The sequence below is a fragment of the Oncorhynchus clarkii genome, chromosome 4 (genome assembly GCF_045791955.1).
Source record: "Oncorhynchus clarkii lewisi isolate Uvic-CL-2024 chromosome 4, UVic_Ocla_1.0, whole genome shotgun sequence".
NCBI lineage: Eukaryota > Metazoa > Chordata > Actinopteri > Salmoniformes > Salmonidae > Oncorhynchus > Oncorhynchus clarkii.
Window position 1 is genome coordinate 39,228,428 of NC_092150.1, and position 12,503 is coordinate 39,240,930.

At 50.9% G+C, this 12,503-nt stretch overlaps 1 protein-coding gene across 1 annotated transcript in view; it reads right to left on the reverse strand.

Moving 5' to 3' along the window:
* Positions 1 to 308: 308 nt before the first annotated feature.
* The window catches only part of LOC139406802 (VWFA and cache domain-containing protein 1), an 80,450-nt gene continuing 68,255 nt past the window's right edge, over positions 309 to 12,503 (reverse strand). Inside the window, exons 16-26 of the mRNA XM_071149851.1 lie at positions 11,959 to 12,069; positions 11,245 to 11,367; positions 9,450 to 9,666; positions 8,950 to 9,110; positions 8,644 to 8,730; positions 5,803 to 5,919; positions 4,628 to 4,779; positions 3,986 to 4,147; positions 3,484 to 3,561; positions 2,602 to 2,703; positions 309 to 959 (exon numbers count right to left, since the gene is read on the reverse strand). Coding sequence (XP_071005952.1) covers positions 718 to 959; positions 2,602 to 2,703; positions 3,484 to 3,561; positions 3,986 to 4,147; positions 4,628 to 4,779; positions 5,803 to 5,919; positions 8,644 to 8,730; positions 8,950 to 9,110; positions 9,450 to 9,666; positions 11,245 to 11,367; positions 11,959 to 12,069 — 1,552 coding nt within the window. The 3' untranslated portion in view covers positions 309 to 717. The remainder of the gene's footprint in view (positions 960 to 2,601; positions 2,704 to 3,483; positions 3,562 to 3,985; positions 4,148 to 4,627; positions 4,780 to 5,802; positions 5,920 to 8,643; positions 8,731 to 8,949; positions 9,111 to 9,449; positions 9,667 to 11,244; positions 11,368 to 11,958; positions 12,070 to 12,503) is intronic.

Below are 12,503 nucleotides of genomic sequence, written 5' to 3' on the forward strand. Positions count from 1 at the left end.
GGTTTCTCAATGTCTTCTATTCAGCTCGTCCAGTCATCGCAAAGAGTTTATCTTCACAACGACTTCTGATTCTCAACTGAAAATAATCAAAACGATAGCGTGAATAACCACTGCCTCGATGCATCCTCGACAGAAAGCGAGGGCAGTGTGCAGGAGAGGCTCTCTGTGGTCCATGATCAGCCACTCTGGTTACCTTAGCGACCAGAGTCCTTTCAGTTCAGCTCCAGCCACACTGTCAGTCTCTACTCTGATCCATCTCAAATCCGGTTCAATAAATAGTCGAAAAATAATCCTTTAATAATCCTTCCTTTTTTATCGCTGTTTACACTTTTAAACAAGTTCAGACCCTTTTAGAATAAGGCCAGCAGCTGCATCTCACCCCCCCAACCCCCAACCCAATGTTCTGAGCTGAGCTCTCAAGGGCTAGTGTTCCTCCTACAGTCTATGATCTTCTAAGGAAACTTCCAACAGGGGGGTAAGGGGGGGGGGGGGGGGGGGGGGGGGTCTGCCCTATTCTCTCTCAGCCCACCTCCCCTCACCCTGGCTGGGCCCAGTGGGAGCCTACATGGTGGTGGAGTCTGGAGGTGACGGTAGTGGTAGCATTGTATGTCAGGGACCCCGCCAATGTAGCGAGGCATAGCCAGGTGGAGGAAGAGGGCCGGTGGGAGTGGAGGAGAGCCCAGGCCTGGGGGGGGGGGCGGGAATGGAGGTTTAGGATCAGCACTCTGCGTCCACACTGTGCACGGTGACGGCCGCCTGCAGGCGGTGCGTGTGGAGCGGGTGGTGGTAAGGCGGGTGGCGGTATGGGTGGAACTTGTGGCTGAGCAGCGCCGCCGTCTGAGGGGGCGTGTCCAGGTCCAGGTCATCGTCGTGGTTACCCACGTCCACGCCGGCCGACAGGGGGTCATTGTTGCAGGGAGGGTTCTCGCTGTCCTCCTGAGGACTCATGGTGCTGTAGCCTGATGTAACAAAACACAGGAACACACATTCAATTCACATACATACATACATACATACATACATACATACATACATACATACATACATGTACAAGCACACAGAAGCACAGTGATGTGTCCCAAACTTGGATGCCATGCGATTGCTTCGCTGCCTCTTCCTGTAATCTGAACAGCGTACTACGACAGAGCAGTAGAAACGTCTGAAGCAAATAAGACTTTTACACGCCAGAGGAGACTCACGGCGATCTATAATTACAGTCTCGGGAACACAATTCTTGGCCATCACGCCTCATTAATTACATCCGTGTGAAATCTCAATCGTTGTAGAAATCTCTGGAGAAAGGGAGCTGTACGTGGGGTGGTTTGAAGGGGCGAGCTAAGGGAAAATGTGTGCCCCCGCAGTGGAGGGGATGAGCGCGCATTCAAGGGGGGGGGGGGGGGGGAATCGTCTACATGTTTGAATCAATCCCTCCATCTTCAACGTCTCTCTATTTATTCCTCCATCCATCTCTCCTCTGAATCCCCGCAGATTATTGCCACTGCAACATCGTACATCTCATCTCTGCCTCAAACTGCCAAACGCCCAACACTCAGCAGCCCTCAGGCCCTTTAGACTCCGGAGAGAAAACATAAACTCTTAGAAAACACCAGAACTGTCGAAAGAAGAGAAACTTGCTGAGCGTAGTGGAAGGTAGATCGGAGTGGATGATGGGTTTAGGAGTGGGCAGTGGTTGGGCATCTATCGGAATCTATCTAAGCGAAACAGAGAGGTACTGAGATAGACTTGCTAGCAGAGCTTCTGAATGGGATTTGGGCTTTCGAAATGTTCCACTGAAAACAGTCAGAGGGAACTTCAATAGGATCCGGGGGAGAGGAAAGATACTGACTTCAGCGCCAACGACTGTATAGCTCCTCTCTCCTACCCAAAACTCCTGCCATCTCCTGATGAGAAGACATTTCAGACAGTGCTACTGCTGTTGTCCTTCGGCGTCAGTCCCCCCCCAGAGGAGCACAGGGTGTGAGAAAACAGAGACCGTGACTGAAACGGAGGATGTGAAAAGGTCAGGAGTGAGGTAATAACTTACACAAAGACATAATACACAGAGAGAGGCTGAATTACTAATGCCCATGGCAGGATGTCTGTTTGCCTGCAGGCTGTTAGACAACATCCTTGACCCCGAACAAACACCAAATGCCCCTCCAATTCCCTGACGGGTGTACCAACAGATACCAGCTCAGTGTTTCCACACACTCAAACACTGTGTTAAACCTGTGAGTGTGTGTGTGTGTGTGTGTGTGTGTGTGTGTGTTCAGAGACCCTTCAACTGTGTGAGTGCGTGGACTGTGGGAGGACACCTCCGACTGGGCCGAGGAATAGAACCGGAACACTTTTCCGTCTACCCCGAAGCCCTTCAGTCCCCTTTCTTACACTCTCTCTCTCTATCCATTTCTCAACTGCCTCTCCTCCACTTCCCTCTCTGATCAGTGGTTACACAACCGGCGGCAGCTAGAAAGAGACTCGTCTCCAGAGGAGAAGCGAGGGAACAACAAAAGGCAGCGTGTTCTACCTGTTATGTGGGTTTTCAGACTTATCCCCCCGTTTAACCACCCCGCTTCCTCGGTGGTCGTCTTGTGGTCTTACCGTGGTCACTCTCCGTCCCTGACCGTCCCCAGTACCTCCTCCGGCGTTCAGGGCTGTGGGTGTGTCTCTCGATCACCGCCGCGATGAACCGGGTGTTGCTGACTGGAAGGCAAGGAACAACAAGGCAACAATCCAGGTCAACTCGAGGGCAAAGGTTAGCGAACACACGGTCAGATCAAGTTAGAGGTGCAATATTTATTCGCTGCTCAGCGGTCATTTCAAGCGGGAAACTAAATCAGGGATTGTGCCTTTAACGAGGGCTCCAAGAGTTCCTTTCAGGATTGCAACGGCTCACCGCCTTACAGAACACTTGAATTACTATTGGAACCCATTGGTGAGGAAAAGCACACGGACACTAATCTACACCGAGTGTACAAAACATTAGGACATAGACTGACCAGGTAAAGCCATGATCCCTTGTCGACGTCACTAGTTAAATCCGCTTCACAAATCAGTGTAGATGAAGGGGAGGAGACGGGTTACAGAATGATTTAAGCCTTGAGACAAATGCGACATGGATTGGGTGTGTGTGCCTTTCAGAGGGTGAATGGGCAAGACAAAACATTGAAGTGCCCTTGAATGAGGTATGGTAGTAGGTGTCAGGCGCCTGTCAAGAACTGCAATGCTGCTGGATTTTTCACACACTCAACAGTTTCCCGTTGTGTATCAAGAACGGTCCACCACCCAAAGGACTTCCAGCCAACTTCACAACTGTGGGAAGCATTGGAGTCGACAAGGGGCCAGCATCCCCGCGGAACGCTTTCGACACCTTGCAGAGAGTCCACGCCCTGACGAGAACTGAAGTTCTTCTGAGGGCCAAAGGGGCTGCGACTCAATATCAGGAAGGTGTCCTGTCCACCTCGGTGTATACGGCGTACTTACTGATCCCCCTGTCTTCGTGGCTGTCCTCGTCTCGCTCGTCTCTCTCGTTATCCAGGTTAGACATCCTGACGGACATCTCTGTAGGGGGGAGAGAGCGATGGATTCTCTTTAGCCAGGGTTAAGAATGACAGATATTACATTTAAGAAGAGGCCCCTCTGTGCCGCAGCGTCTAGGAAGGTCAGCAGTTCATTTTTACATATCATTCCCATGGCGGCCGTAGCAGCTTCCTCTAGCAACACTAAGACTTAAGGCGCTCAGGCAACATCGGAGCAATAATGGTCTTGGAGTTGGCTACACCTTCATAGCGGACTTACACAAACCACAAAGTGGTCTCGAACGACAATAACATTTCCTGTGCACGAGACTTGAATCAAACCTAAATCGGAAAAAGGTCAACCGGCGTCACCGACGTTGTCCAGCTTGCATGAGCCAACCAGCTGCATTTACACAGTCCGTTGTTTCTGGGCGACGGTCATCCTAAGTACGTCACGGTTGTCTTACCCTGTGCAGCCAGAGGGGACATGTGTTGATGTGAGCGTCGGTGGATCTGGTGTCTGTAGGCGTAGACAGCCAACACCAGCACCATGATGCAGCCCATAATACCCCCGGCAACCGGCCCAACCGGGGCACTCTTCATCATGTTCAGAGACACTACCTCTTCATCTGGGAGAGGGGAGAGGGGGAGAGGGGGGGAGAGGGGAGAGAGGGAGAGAGGGAGAGAGGGAGAGGGGAGAGAGGGAGAGGGGAGAGAGGGAGAGGGGAGAGGAGAGTGGGAGAGGAGAGAGGGAGAGGAGAGAGGAGAGAGGGAGAGGGAGAGGGAGAGGGAGAGGGAGAGAGGGAGAGAGGGAGAGGGAGAGGGAGAGAGGGAGAGAGGGAGAGGAGAGAGGGAGAGGAGAGAGGGAGAGGAGAGAGGGAGAGGAGAGAGGGAGAGGAGAGAGGGAGAGGAGAGAGGAGAGAGGGAGAGGAGAGAGGGAGAGGGAGAGAGGGAGAGGGAGAGAGGGAGAGGGAGAGGGGAGAGCGAGAGAAGGGCGAATGGTTACATTCCATCTACAAAAGGAGAAAACTCACCGGACAAGAGTCTATCCCACTAGCTCATTCTGTTTGCATGACCTCGTGACAGCAAGGTTTATGTGAAAAACTCACCCAGCATCCCCATGCCGTCCATGTAAGGGCTCTTGGCCCCCACGATGCCCCCGAAGCACTCTTTCTGCAGGGCACAGTAAGGCTTGTCCAGGTGGGTCTTCCCATCACTGTCCACCATGCACCACTCACAGTCCAGCACGCCAAAACAGTCACTGAGGACCACAGGGTAAAAGGTCAGAGTTAATCAAGTCTATGACGTACAAGGGATTTCCTTCACAGTTCATCCGACACGTTGCTCTTCTGAAATCAGCGTCACTACATTATTTAATCCATCCATGTACCGACAGATGACAAGGTGAGGCCTAAATTAAAGTATTTCCTCCCCGTCGTTCCCCCAGGTTGGTGATGTGGGCTGTAATGGGTCACAATTTCTTTGGCATAGTCCATCTGTAGATGTTATACAAAATGGTCATACTAGCAACCGACAGTCTGTCAATAAGCAAGTGCTTGCTAAGGTTAGGATTAGGTTTAAGGTAAGGTTTAAAAAACAAGGGATTAGGGTAAAGGTTAAGTTGGAGATTAGTAGATTGTGAGTTGAAATTGTTACTGTTTGGTCCGTAGAGCATCTACAGATGGACTACCCAAACAGAGTGTTAAACCCCTTCGTGTGCTCTACCTGCTGGTGAAGAGCATCTACAGATGGACTACCCAAACAGTGTTAAACCCCTTCGTGTGCTCTACCTGCTGGTGAAGAGCATCTACAGATGGACTACCCAAACAGAGTGTTAAACCCCTTCGTGTGCTCTACCTGCTGGTGAAGAGCATCTCTCTACCTGCTGGTGAAGAGCATCTACAGATGGACTACCCAAACAGAGTGTTAAACCCCTTCGTGTGCTCTACCTGCTGGTGAAGAGCATCTACAGATGGACTACCCAAACAGAGTGTTAAACCCCTTCGTGTGCTCTACCTGCTGGTGAAGAGCATCTACAGATGGACTACCCAAACAGAGTGTTAAACCCCTTCGTGTGCTCTACCTGCTGGTGAAGAGCATCTACAGATGGACTACCCAAACAGAGTGTTAAACCCCTTCGTGTGCTCTACCTGCTGGTGAAGAGCATCTACAGATGGACTACCCAAACAGAGTGTTAAACCCCTTCGTGTGCTCTACCTGCTGGTGAAGAGCATCTACAGATGGACTACCCAAACAGAGTGTTAAACCCCTTCGTGTGCTCTACCTGCTGGTGAAGCGTTGGCTGCAGCGGGTGTTGATACACTGGGGCAGGGTGTCCTGCAGACTGGAGTCCATCACCGTCAGAGAGAGGGGCTCCTGGTGCACCTCGCAGCTGGGGTTCCTGAAGAACAACCGCACGTGGTCAGACCACGATGACCGTGGACCACGCGGTCGGGCGCCAGAAATGCATGACCCGGCGACCGCACGGTCAAACAGCAGCAATGTGCAAGCCAAACCATGAAAAGACACCTGGCACCGGCAGTCAGGCTAATGAAGTCGGAGAACCGGCGTGGCCAAAACAGTTCAATCCGTGAACGGAAAAGACAACAAGGGATAAGGACGGTTCAATTATCATTTAGGCTACAGGCTTTCAACAGCTCAACTGAGGGAGAAACTAGCATTATAGAGCAAAGGTCAAAAGAGGGAACACGACACGTGAATGCCGGACTGTCTGCAGAACGATAGCTTTGTGGATGACCTTATATACCACACATTCCTCCATTTCTCCCCCCCCCCAAAAAAAAAAGCCCCTGCCAGCCAGACGTAGAGTTTGTCAGTGGAATGATGCAGTCACAGTGAAATGGTTGACTGAAGACGGGCGTCTCGGTGTGTGTATTACATTTAGAAAATTTAACAGACGCTTAACAGTGCCTCCGGAAAGTATTCAGACCCCTCGACTTTCCCCACTGTTTGTTACGTTACAGCCTTATTCTAAAAATGGATTAAATATATATTTTTTCCCAGCAACACACACACAATACCCCATAATGATAAAGCGAAAACACTTATTTACATAAGTATTCAGACCCTTTGCAATGAGACTCGAAATTGAGCTCTGATGCATCCTGTTTCCATTGATCATCCCTGGGTTTCTGCAACTTGATTGCGGGCCTCCCGAGAGGCGCAGCGGTCTACGGCACTGTATCGCAGTGCTTGAGGCTTCACTACAGCCCCGGGTTCGATCCCAGGCTGTGTCACAGCCGGCCGTGATTGGGAGACCGATGAGGCGGCGCACAATTGGTCCAGCGTCGTCCGGGTTAGGGGTTTGGCCGGCCAGGATTTCCTTATCCCATCGTGCTCTAGCGACTCCTTTTGGCGGGCTGGACGCCTGCAAGCTGACGCCGGTTGCCAGTTGTATGGTGTTTCCTTCGACACATTGGTGCGGCTGGCTTCTGGGTTAAGCGAGCAGTGTGTCAAGAAGGAGTGCGGCTTGGCAGGTTTGTGTTACAGAGGACGCATGGCTCTCGACCATCTCCTCTCCCGAGTCCATAGGGGAGTTTCAGCGATGGGACAAGACTGTAACTACCAATTGGATATCAAGAAACTGGGGAGAAAAAGGATAAAAGTAAAACAACAACAAAAATAATCCTTGATTGGAGACCACCTGTGGTAAATTCAATTGACTGGACTTGATTTGGAAAGGTGTACACCGGTCTCTATAAGGTCCCACAGTTGACAGTGCATGTCAGAGCAAAAACCAAGCAATGAGGTCGAAGGAATTGTCTGTAGAGCTCCGAGACAGGATTGTGTCGAGGCACAGATCTGGAGAAGGGGGCCCAAAACAATGCTGCAGCCCCAAGAACACAATGGCTTCCATCATTCTTAGATGGAAGAAGTTTGGAACCACCAAGAGTCTTCCTAGAGCTGGACGCCAAGCCAAAGTGAGCAAGGGCCTTGGGCAGGGAGGTGACCAAGAACCCAATGATCACACGGATAGAGCTCTTGAGTTTCTCTGTGGAGATGGGAGAATCTTTCAGAAGGACAACAATCTTTGCAGCACTCCACCAATCAGGCCTTTATGGTAGAGTGGCCAGACGGAAGCCTCTCCTCAAATAAAAGGCATAACAGCCCACTTGGAGTTTGTCAAAATGCACCTAAAGACTCTCAGAGCATGAGAAACAAGATTCTCTGGTGTCAGAGGAAGGCCCTAAAAATGGTCAAAGACCCCAGCCGTAGACTGTTCTCTCTACTACCGCATGGCAAGCAGTACCAGAGTGCCAAGTCTAGGACAAAAAGGCTTCTCAACAGTTTTTACCCCCAAGCCATAAGACTCCTGAACAGGTAATCAAATGGCTACCCGGATTATTTGCATTGTGTTCCAAAAATGTCTAAAAACCTGTTTTTGCTTTGTCATTATGGGGTATCGTGTGTAGATTGATGGGGGAAAAAAATGTAAAATAAGAAAAGCTGTAAAATGTACCAGAATGTCGAAAAAGTCAAGGGGTCTGAATACTTTCCGAATGTACTGTATATACAGAGCGGCGTACAGATAAGATAGCTAGGGGAGATAACCACATATCACAGTCCCTGCGTGCACATTTTCCCTCAGTAAAAGTAGTCCTCAGCAAAGTCAGTGCAAGCAGGAAAAGACAAGGGTCCATGCTATCCGGGATCCTTGGGATATCCTTACTCCATTGAAGTTGACATGTTAGACGGTCAGGGGAATGGTTAGGGTAAGGGTTTAGGGTAGGGACATCCCAGGGACCCAAGGATAGCACTGACCAAAAGACAATTGTTTTCTGGGGAGAGAGAGAGACACTCTGTGAAGGGGTAGGTGTTCAGATGTTTTCGGGATGGGTCCTGAGATGAGGCGGAAGCTTGTTCCACCATTGGGGTACCTGAGCAATCATCACAGCCATTTGATTATTATGACAGACAGCCTGATGGAACGATGTTGGAGAAGATGACCAACAGAGAGCTACTAAAGAGTCTGCAGGCACTAATGAGTTGGCACATATACAGTACACACGCGTCTCTTTACCATGTTTAAACACGGCAGGACTGTAATTGTTGTTGGCGGTAGGCTACGCAATACAGAACCGTAATTATGGATCCGAGCACTCACCTGTTTTCAGCGTAGCTAAGGTTGCCAGTACATTCATTGACCTCCAGGGGGCACTCACATGGACACTCACACTCATTCTGCTCCATCCTGCAGCAAAAGTCAGACAAACTTCAAAAATGTTATCAAAAAAGAATCGACTTTTATCTACAGAGATGATACATTTCTTTTTTTTTATGAATAGAGTTTAAATAATGTAAAGCATACTATCCCACCCTGTTCACACAGATAAATCGCTCATTCACAGTAATAAGAAAACCACCGCAGCGCATCTCCCATGCAACTCGGTGCTCGGCGACCGTGTCTGACCTGTGACAGTTGAGACAGAGGCGGTCCACGGTGCTGCAGGCACAGAAAGCCAGCGAGTCGCACGTCTCGTTGACGATGCCCGCGAAAGCGTTGGTCCCTGGGATACGGGTCAGACGGTACTTGGAGCAGTGGCTCCCGTGGACCAGGTTCGTCAGGTCGCCCTGGGGGAAGGCGGTGGATACAGTGAGAGAAAGGAAAATACGCTACTGTACTACGGTTGAACAGAAATGGCTCTTACGAGGAAAGCACCAAGGGCCTACAGTATTTTTGCTGTTATTTCTTCTGAGTAAGCAACAGTGAGCCTGCTATATTATTTCCCACCACTTGGTGGGGCTATGACACTGATAGATCATTACACATGTTGGAATAAACGTTCCCGGGCAAAGTGGTTTTACGAGGACAACACAGTGTGCATCTGTCTAGCAGTCGAACTGGGCTCGCACTCCCCCGTTTGTGTCGCAACCTAACCTCGGTGACCGCGTCATAACCCATCCACTCACAATGATACTGCTGTTGAACTTGTAGAAGCGCTGGACCGTGCGGTCACTGAAGCTGTTGCAGAGGTTCTTCTTGACAAAGTTGGGGTGGTTCAAGATGTCGTTGGCCACCAGCGGTTCCTTGTGGGTGATGTGCTGCTGTTCGGCGGGGGCGTGGCCTTTAGGGTCGATGAGGGTGGGGTGGGCCACCAGGTAACCCCTGTCCTCCATGATGAAACACCTAAACACAGAGAGAGAGAGTGAGACTCCCATTCAAGTACCAATCCGTTTACTGGTCAGTACAATGAATTTGACTTCACGCACTTGAGCCCCAAAAAACGGGAACGCATGCCCACTGAAACCCATCTGACTTCAACACAATAGAACCCAGAGCTCAGAGCGGATGTAGAAGGCAGAGAGAACAGGGTTAAGTCAGAAGAGAGAGGGGGGTGGTAGAGAGAGAACAGGGTTAAGTCAAAAGAGAGAGGGGTGTGGTAGAGAGAGAACAGGGTTAAGTCAGAAGAGAGAGGGGTGTGGTAGAGAGAGAACAGGGTTAAGTCAGAAGAGAGAGGGGGGTGGTAGAGAGAGAACAGGGTTAAGTCAGAAAAGAGAGGGGGGTGGTAGAGAGAGAACAGGGTTAAGTCAGAAGAGAGAGGGGGGTGGTAGAGAGAGAGCGGTGTTAAGTCAGAAGAGAGAGGGGGTGGTAGAGAGAGAGCGGTGTTAAGTCAGAAGAGAGAGGGGGGTGGTAGAGAGAAAGCGGTGTTAAGTCAGAAGAGAGAGGGGGGTGGTAGAGAGAGAGCGGTGTTAAGTCAGAAGAGAGAGGGGGGTGGTAGAGAGAGAGCGGTGTTAAGTCAGAAGAGAGAGGGAGAGCAGGATCTGTAGGTAAAGAGCGCCACATGGGACAGAATCCAGCTCAGCTCATTCTATTGTCCTCCTGAGCCCCATATTACCCCCATCCTGCCTGAGCCAAACACAAATCAACCCCAACCAAGTCCCTCTGAGCCCTAAATTACCCCATATTGCCTGATCCAAACCCATTCAACCCCAACCGACCCCAGCCAGACCCCAGTCTTCTTACCCTGGGTTAATCCTGTTAAACATGAACCACTGAACACCAAGACTCTCAGAGAGAGAGCGAGAGAGAGAGAAAGGTAGAGAAAGAGGGAGGATTGGGGAGAGAGAAAGAGGGAGGATGGGGGAGAGAGAAAGAGGGAGGATGGGGGAGAGAGAGGGAGGGAGAAGGAGAGCGAGAGAGGGAGGGAGAAGGAGAGCGAGAGAGGGAGGGAGAAGGAGAGCGAGAGAGGGAGGGAGAAGGAGAGCGAGAGAGAGAGAGAGGGGGGGAGAGAGAGGGAGGGAGGGAGAAGGAGAGCAAGAGAGAGGGAGGGAGTGAGAGGAAAGGAGGGGAAAGAGACTGAAAAGAGAAAGAGAGAGGGAGAGAATGCAGCAGCATCTAACGTAACAGGATGTCTCTGGAATGCAATTATAATCAGCTTATCTCCTTTTGTCTCCATTTCTCTCCCTCCCTCCCTCCCTCCCTCCCTCCCTCCCTCTCCGCCTCTTCTAACCAGCATAGAGTTTATTTCTGGACCACAACAGAGAACTTCCGCCAGTCTCTTCATATGGTTTCTCCCACTGAGCAGAGGGCATGCTGGGATCCTGGCGAACTAAGTATTACGTGCCATTCAAATCAGATTTGCTTGATTCAAAGTCTTAAAAAAAACAAACAAAGCCACCAGTGGGTCAACCCTCAGCAACCCTATCAGGCATAGCCGCAAACCTTTAACGACGGGAGAGAAGGAGCCCTCAAAGAATGACGTACCGGATCTTGTTACCCTTGTCCTGGTTGCAGATGGGTAGCAGGTCCAGCAGAACCTTGTACAAGTAACGCAGGGTGAAGTCTATGCCCATCACGGCTACCGCATACCCTGAGGCCATCTGAGAACTGCACCGAGAGACCGGAGAGGAGAGAACAATTATTAAAAACGGTACACATTTCCTATTCTCTACCTACCTTCCCTGCTTGTGGATGCAAACCTACCCCCCCCCCCCCCCCCCCAACCAGTGAAGGCTGCTGAGTGGAGGGCGGCTCACACAATATGTCTGGGACAACGCAAATGTGTTTGATACCGTTCCACCTATTCCGCCCCCAACCATTACCGTGAGCCCGGCCTCCCCAATTAAGGGAATACCAACCACCTGTGCCCCCAAACACATGTGCTCACGCTCAAACACGCCTACACACAAACAGCGCCTGCATTATCAGAGCTGTATGTTTGTGTGTGTGTGTGTGTGTGTTTGTGTGTCTTAAAGATAAACAGAATATAAACACACATCTTAACATGCAGCCTGTGTTAGCGCTGCCTCCGGTCTACAGCCTCCACAGAGATTACACAGTAACTACACATGCAGGTCAACTAATAAAACGTCAGTCTCTGGACGCCTTTATGTGCAGGTCACTTGTACAGCTTGAAATGCCGACGCGGCTATTTTTCACTGTATCGTGTCATTCTTTGAAGGGCTCAAAACAAAGTACCTTGAGGCGTGGATGGTGTGGCTGATGGTGACCACGTAGCCAGCCCCGCCCACATCCAGGTAAGGCCCAGTGAACGTGATGAGGCCTGGGTTGGCTACAGCGTGCTGGTACCTGTATGGGTCAAAGGTCAGTGAAGGTGATGAGGCCTGGGTTGGCTACAGCGTGCTGGTACCTGTATGGGTCAAAGGTCAGTGAAGGTGATGATGAGGCCTGGGTTGGCTACAGCGTGCTGGTACTGGTACCTGTATGGGTCAAAGGTCAGTGAAGGTGATGAGGCCTGGGTTGGCTACAGCGTGCTGGTACCTGTATGGGTCAAAGGTCAGTGAAGGTGATGAGGCCTGGGTTGGCTACAGCGTGCTGGTACCTGTATGGGTCAAAGGTCAGTGAAGGTGATGTGGCCTGGGTTGGCTACAGCGTGCTGGTACCTGTATGGGTCAAAGGTCAGTGAAGGTGATGAGGCCTGGCTTGGCTACAGCGTGCTGGTACCTGTATGGGTCAAAGGTCAGTGAAGGTGATGAGGCCTGGGTTGGCTACAGCGTGCTGGT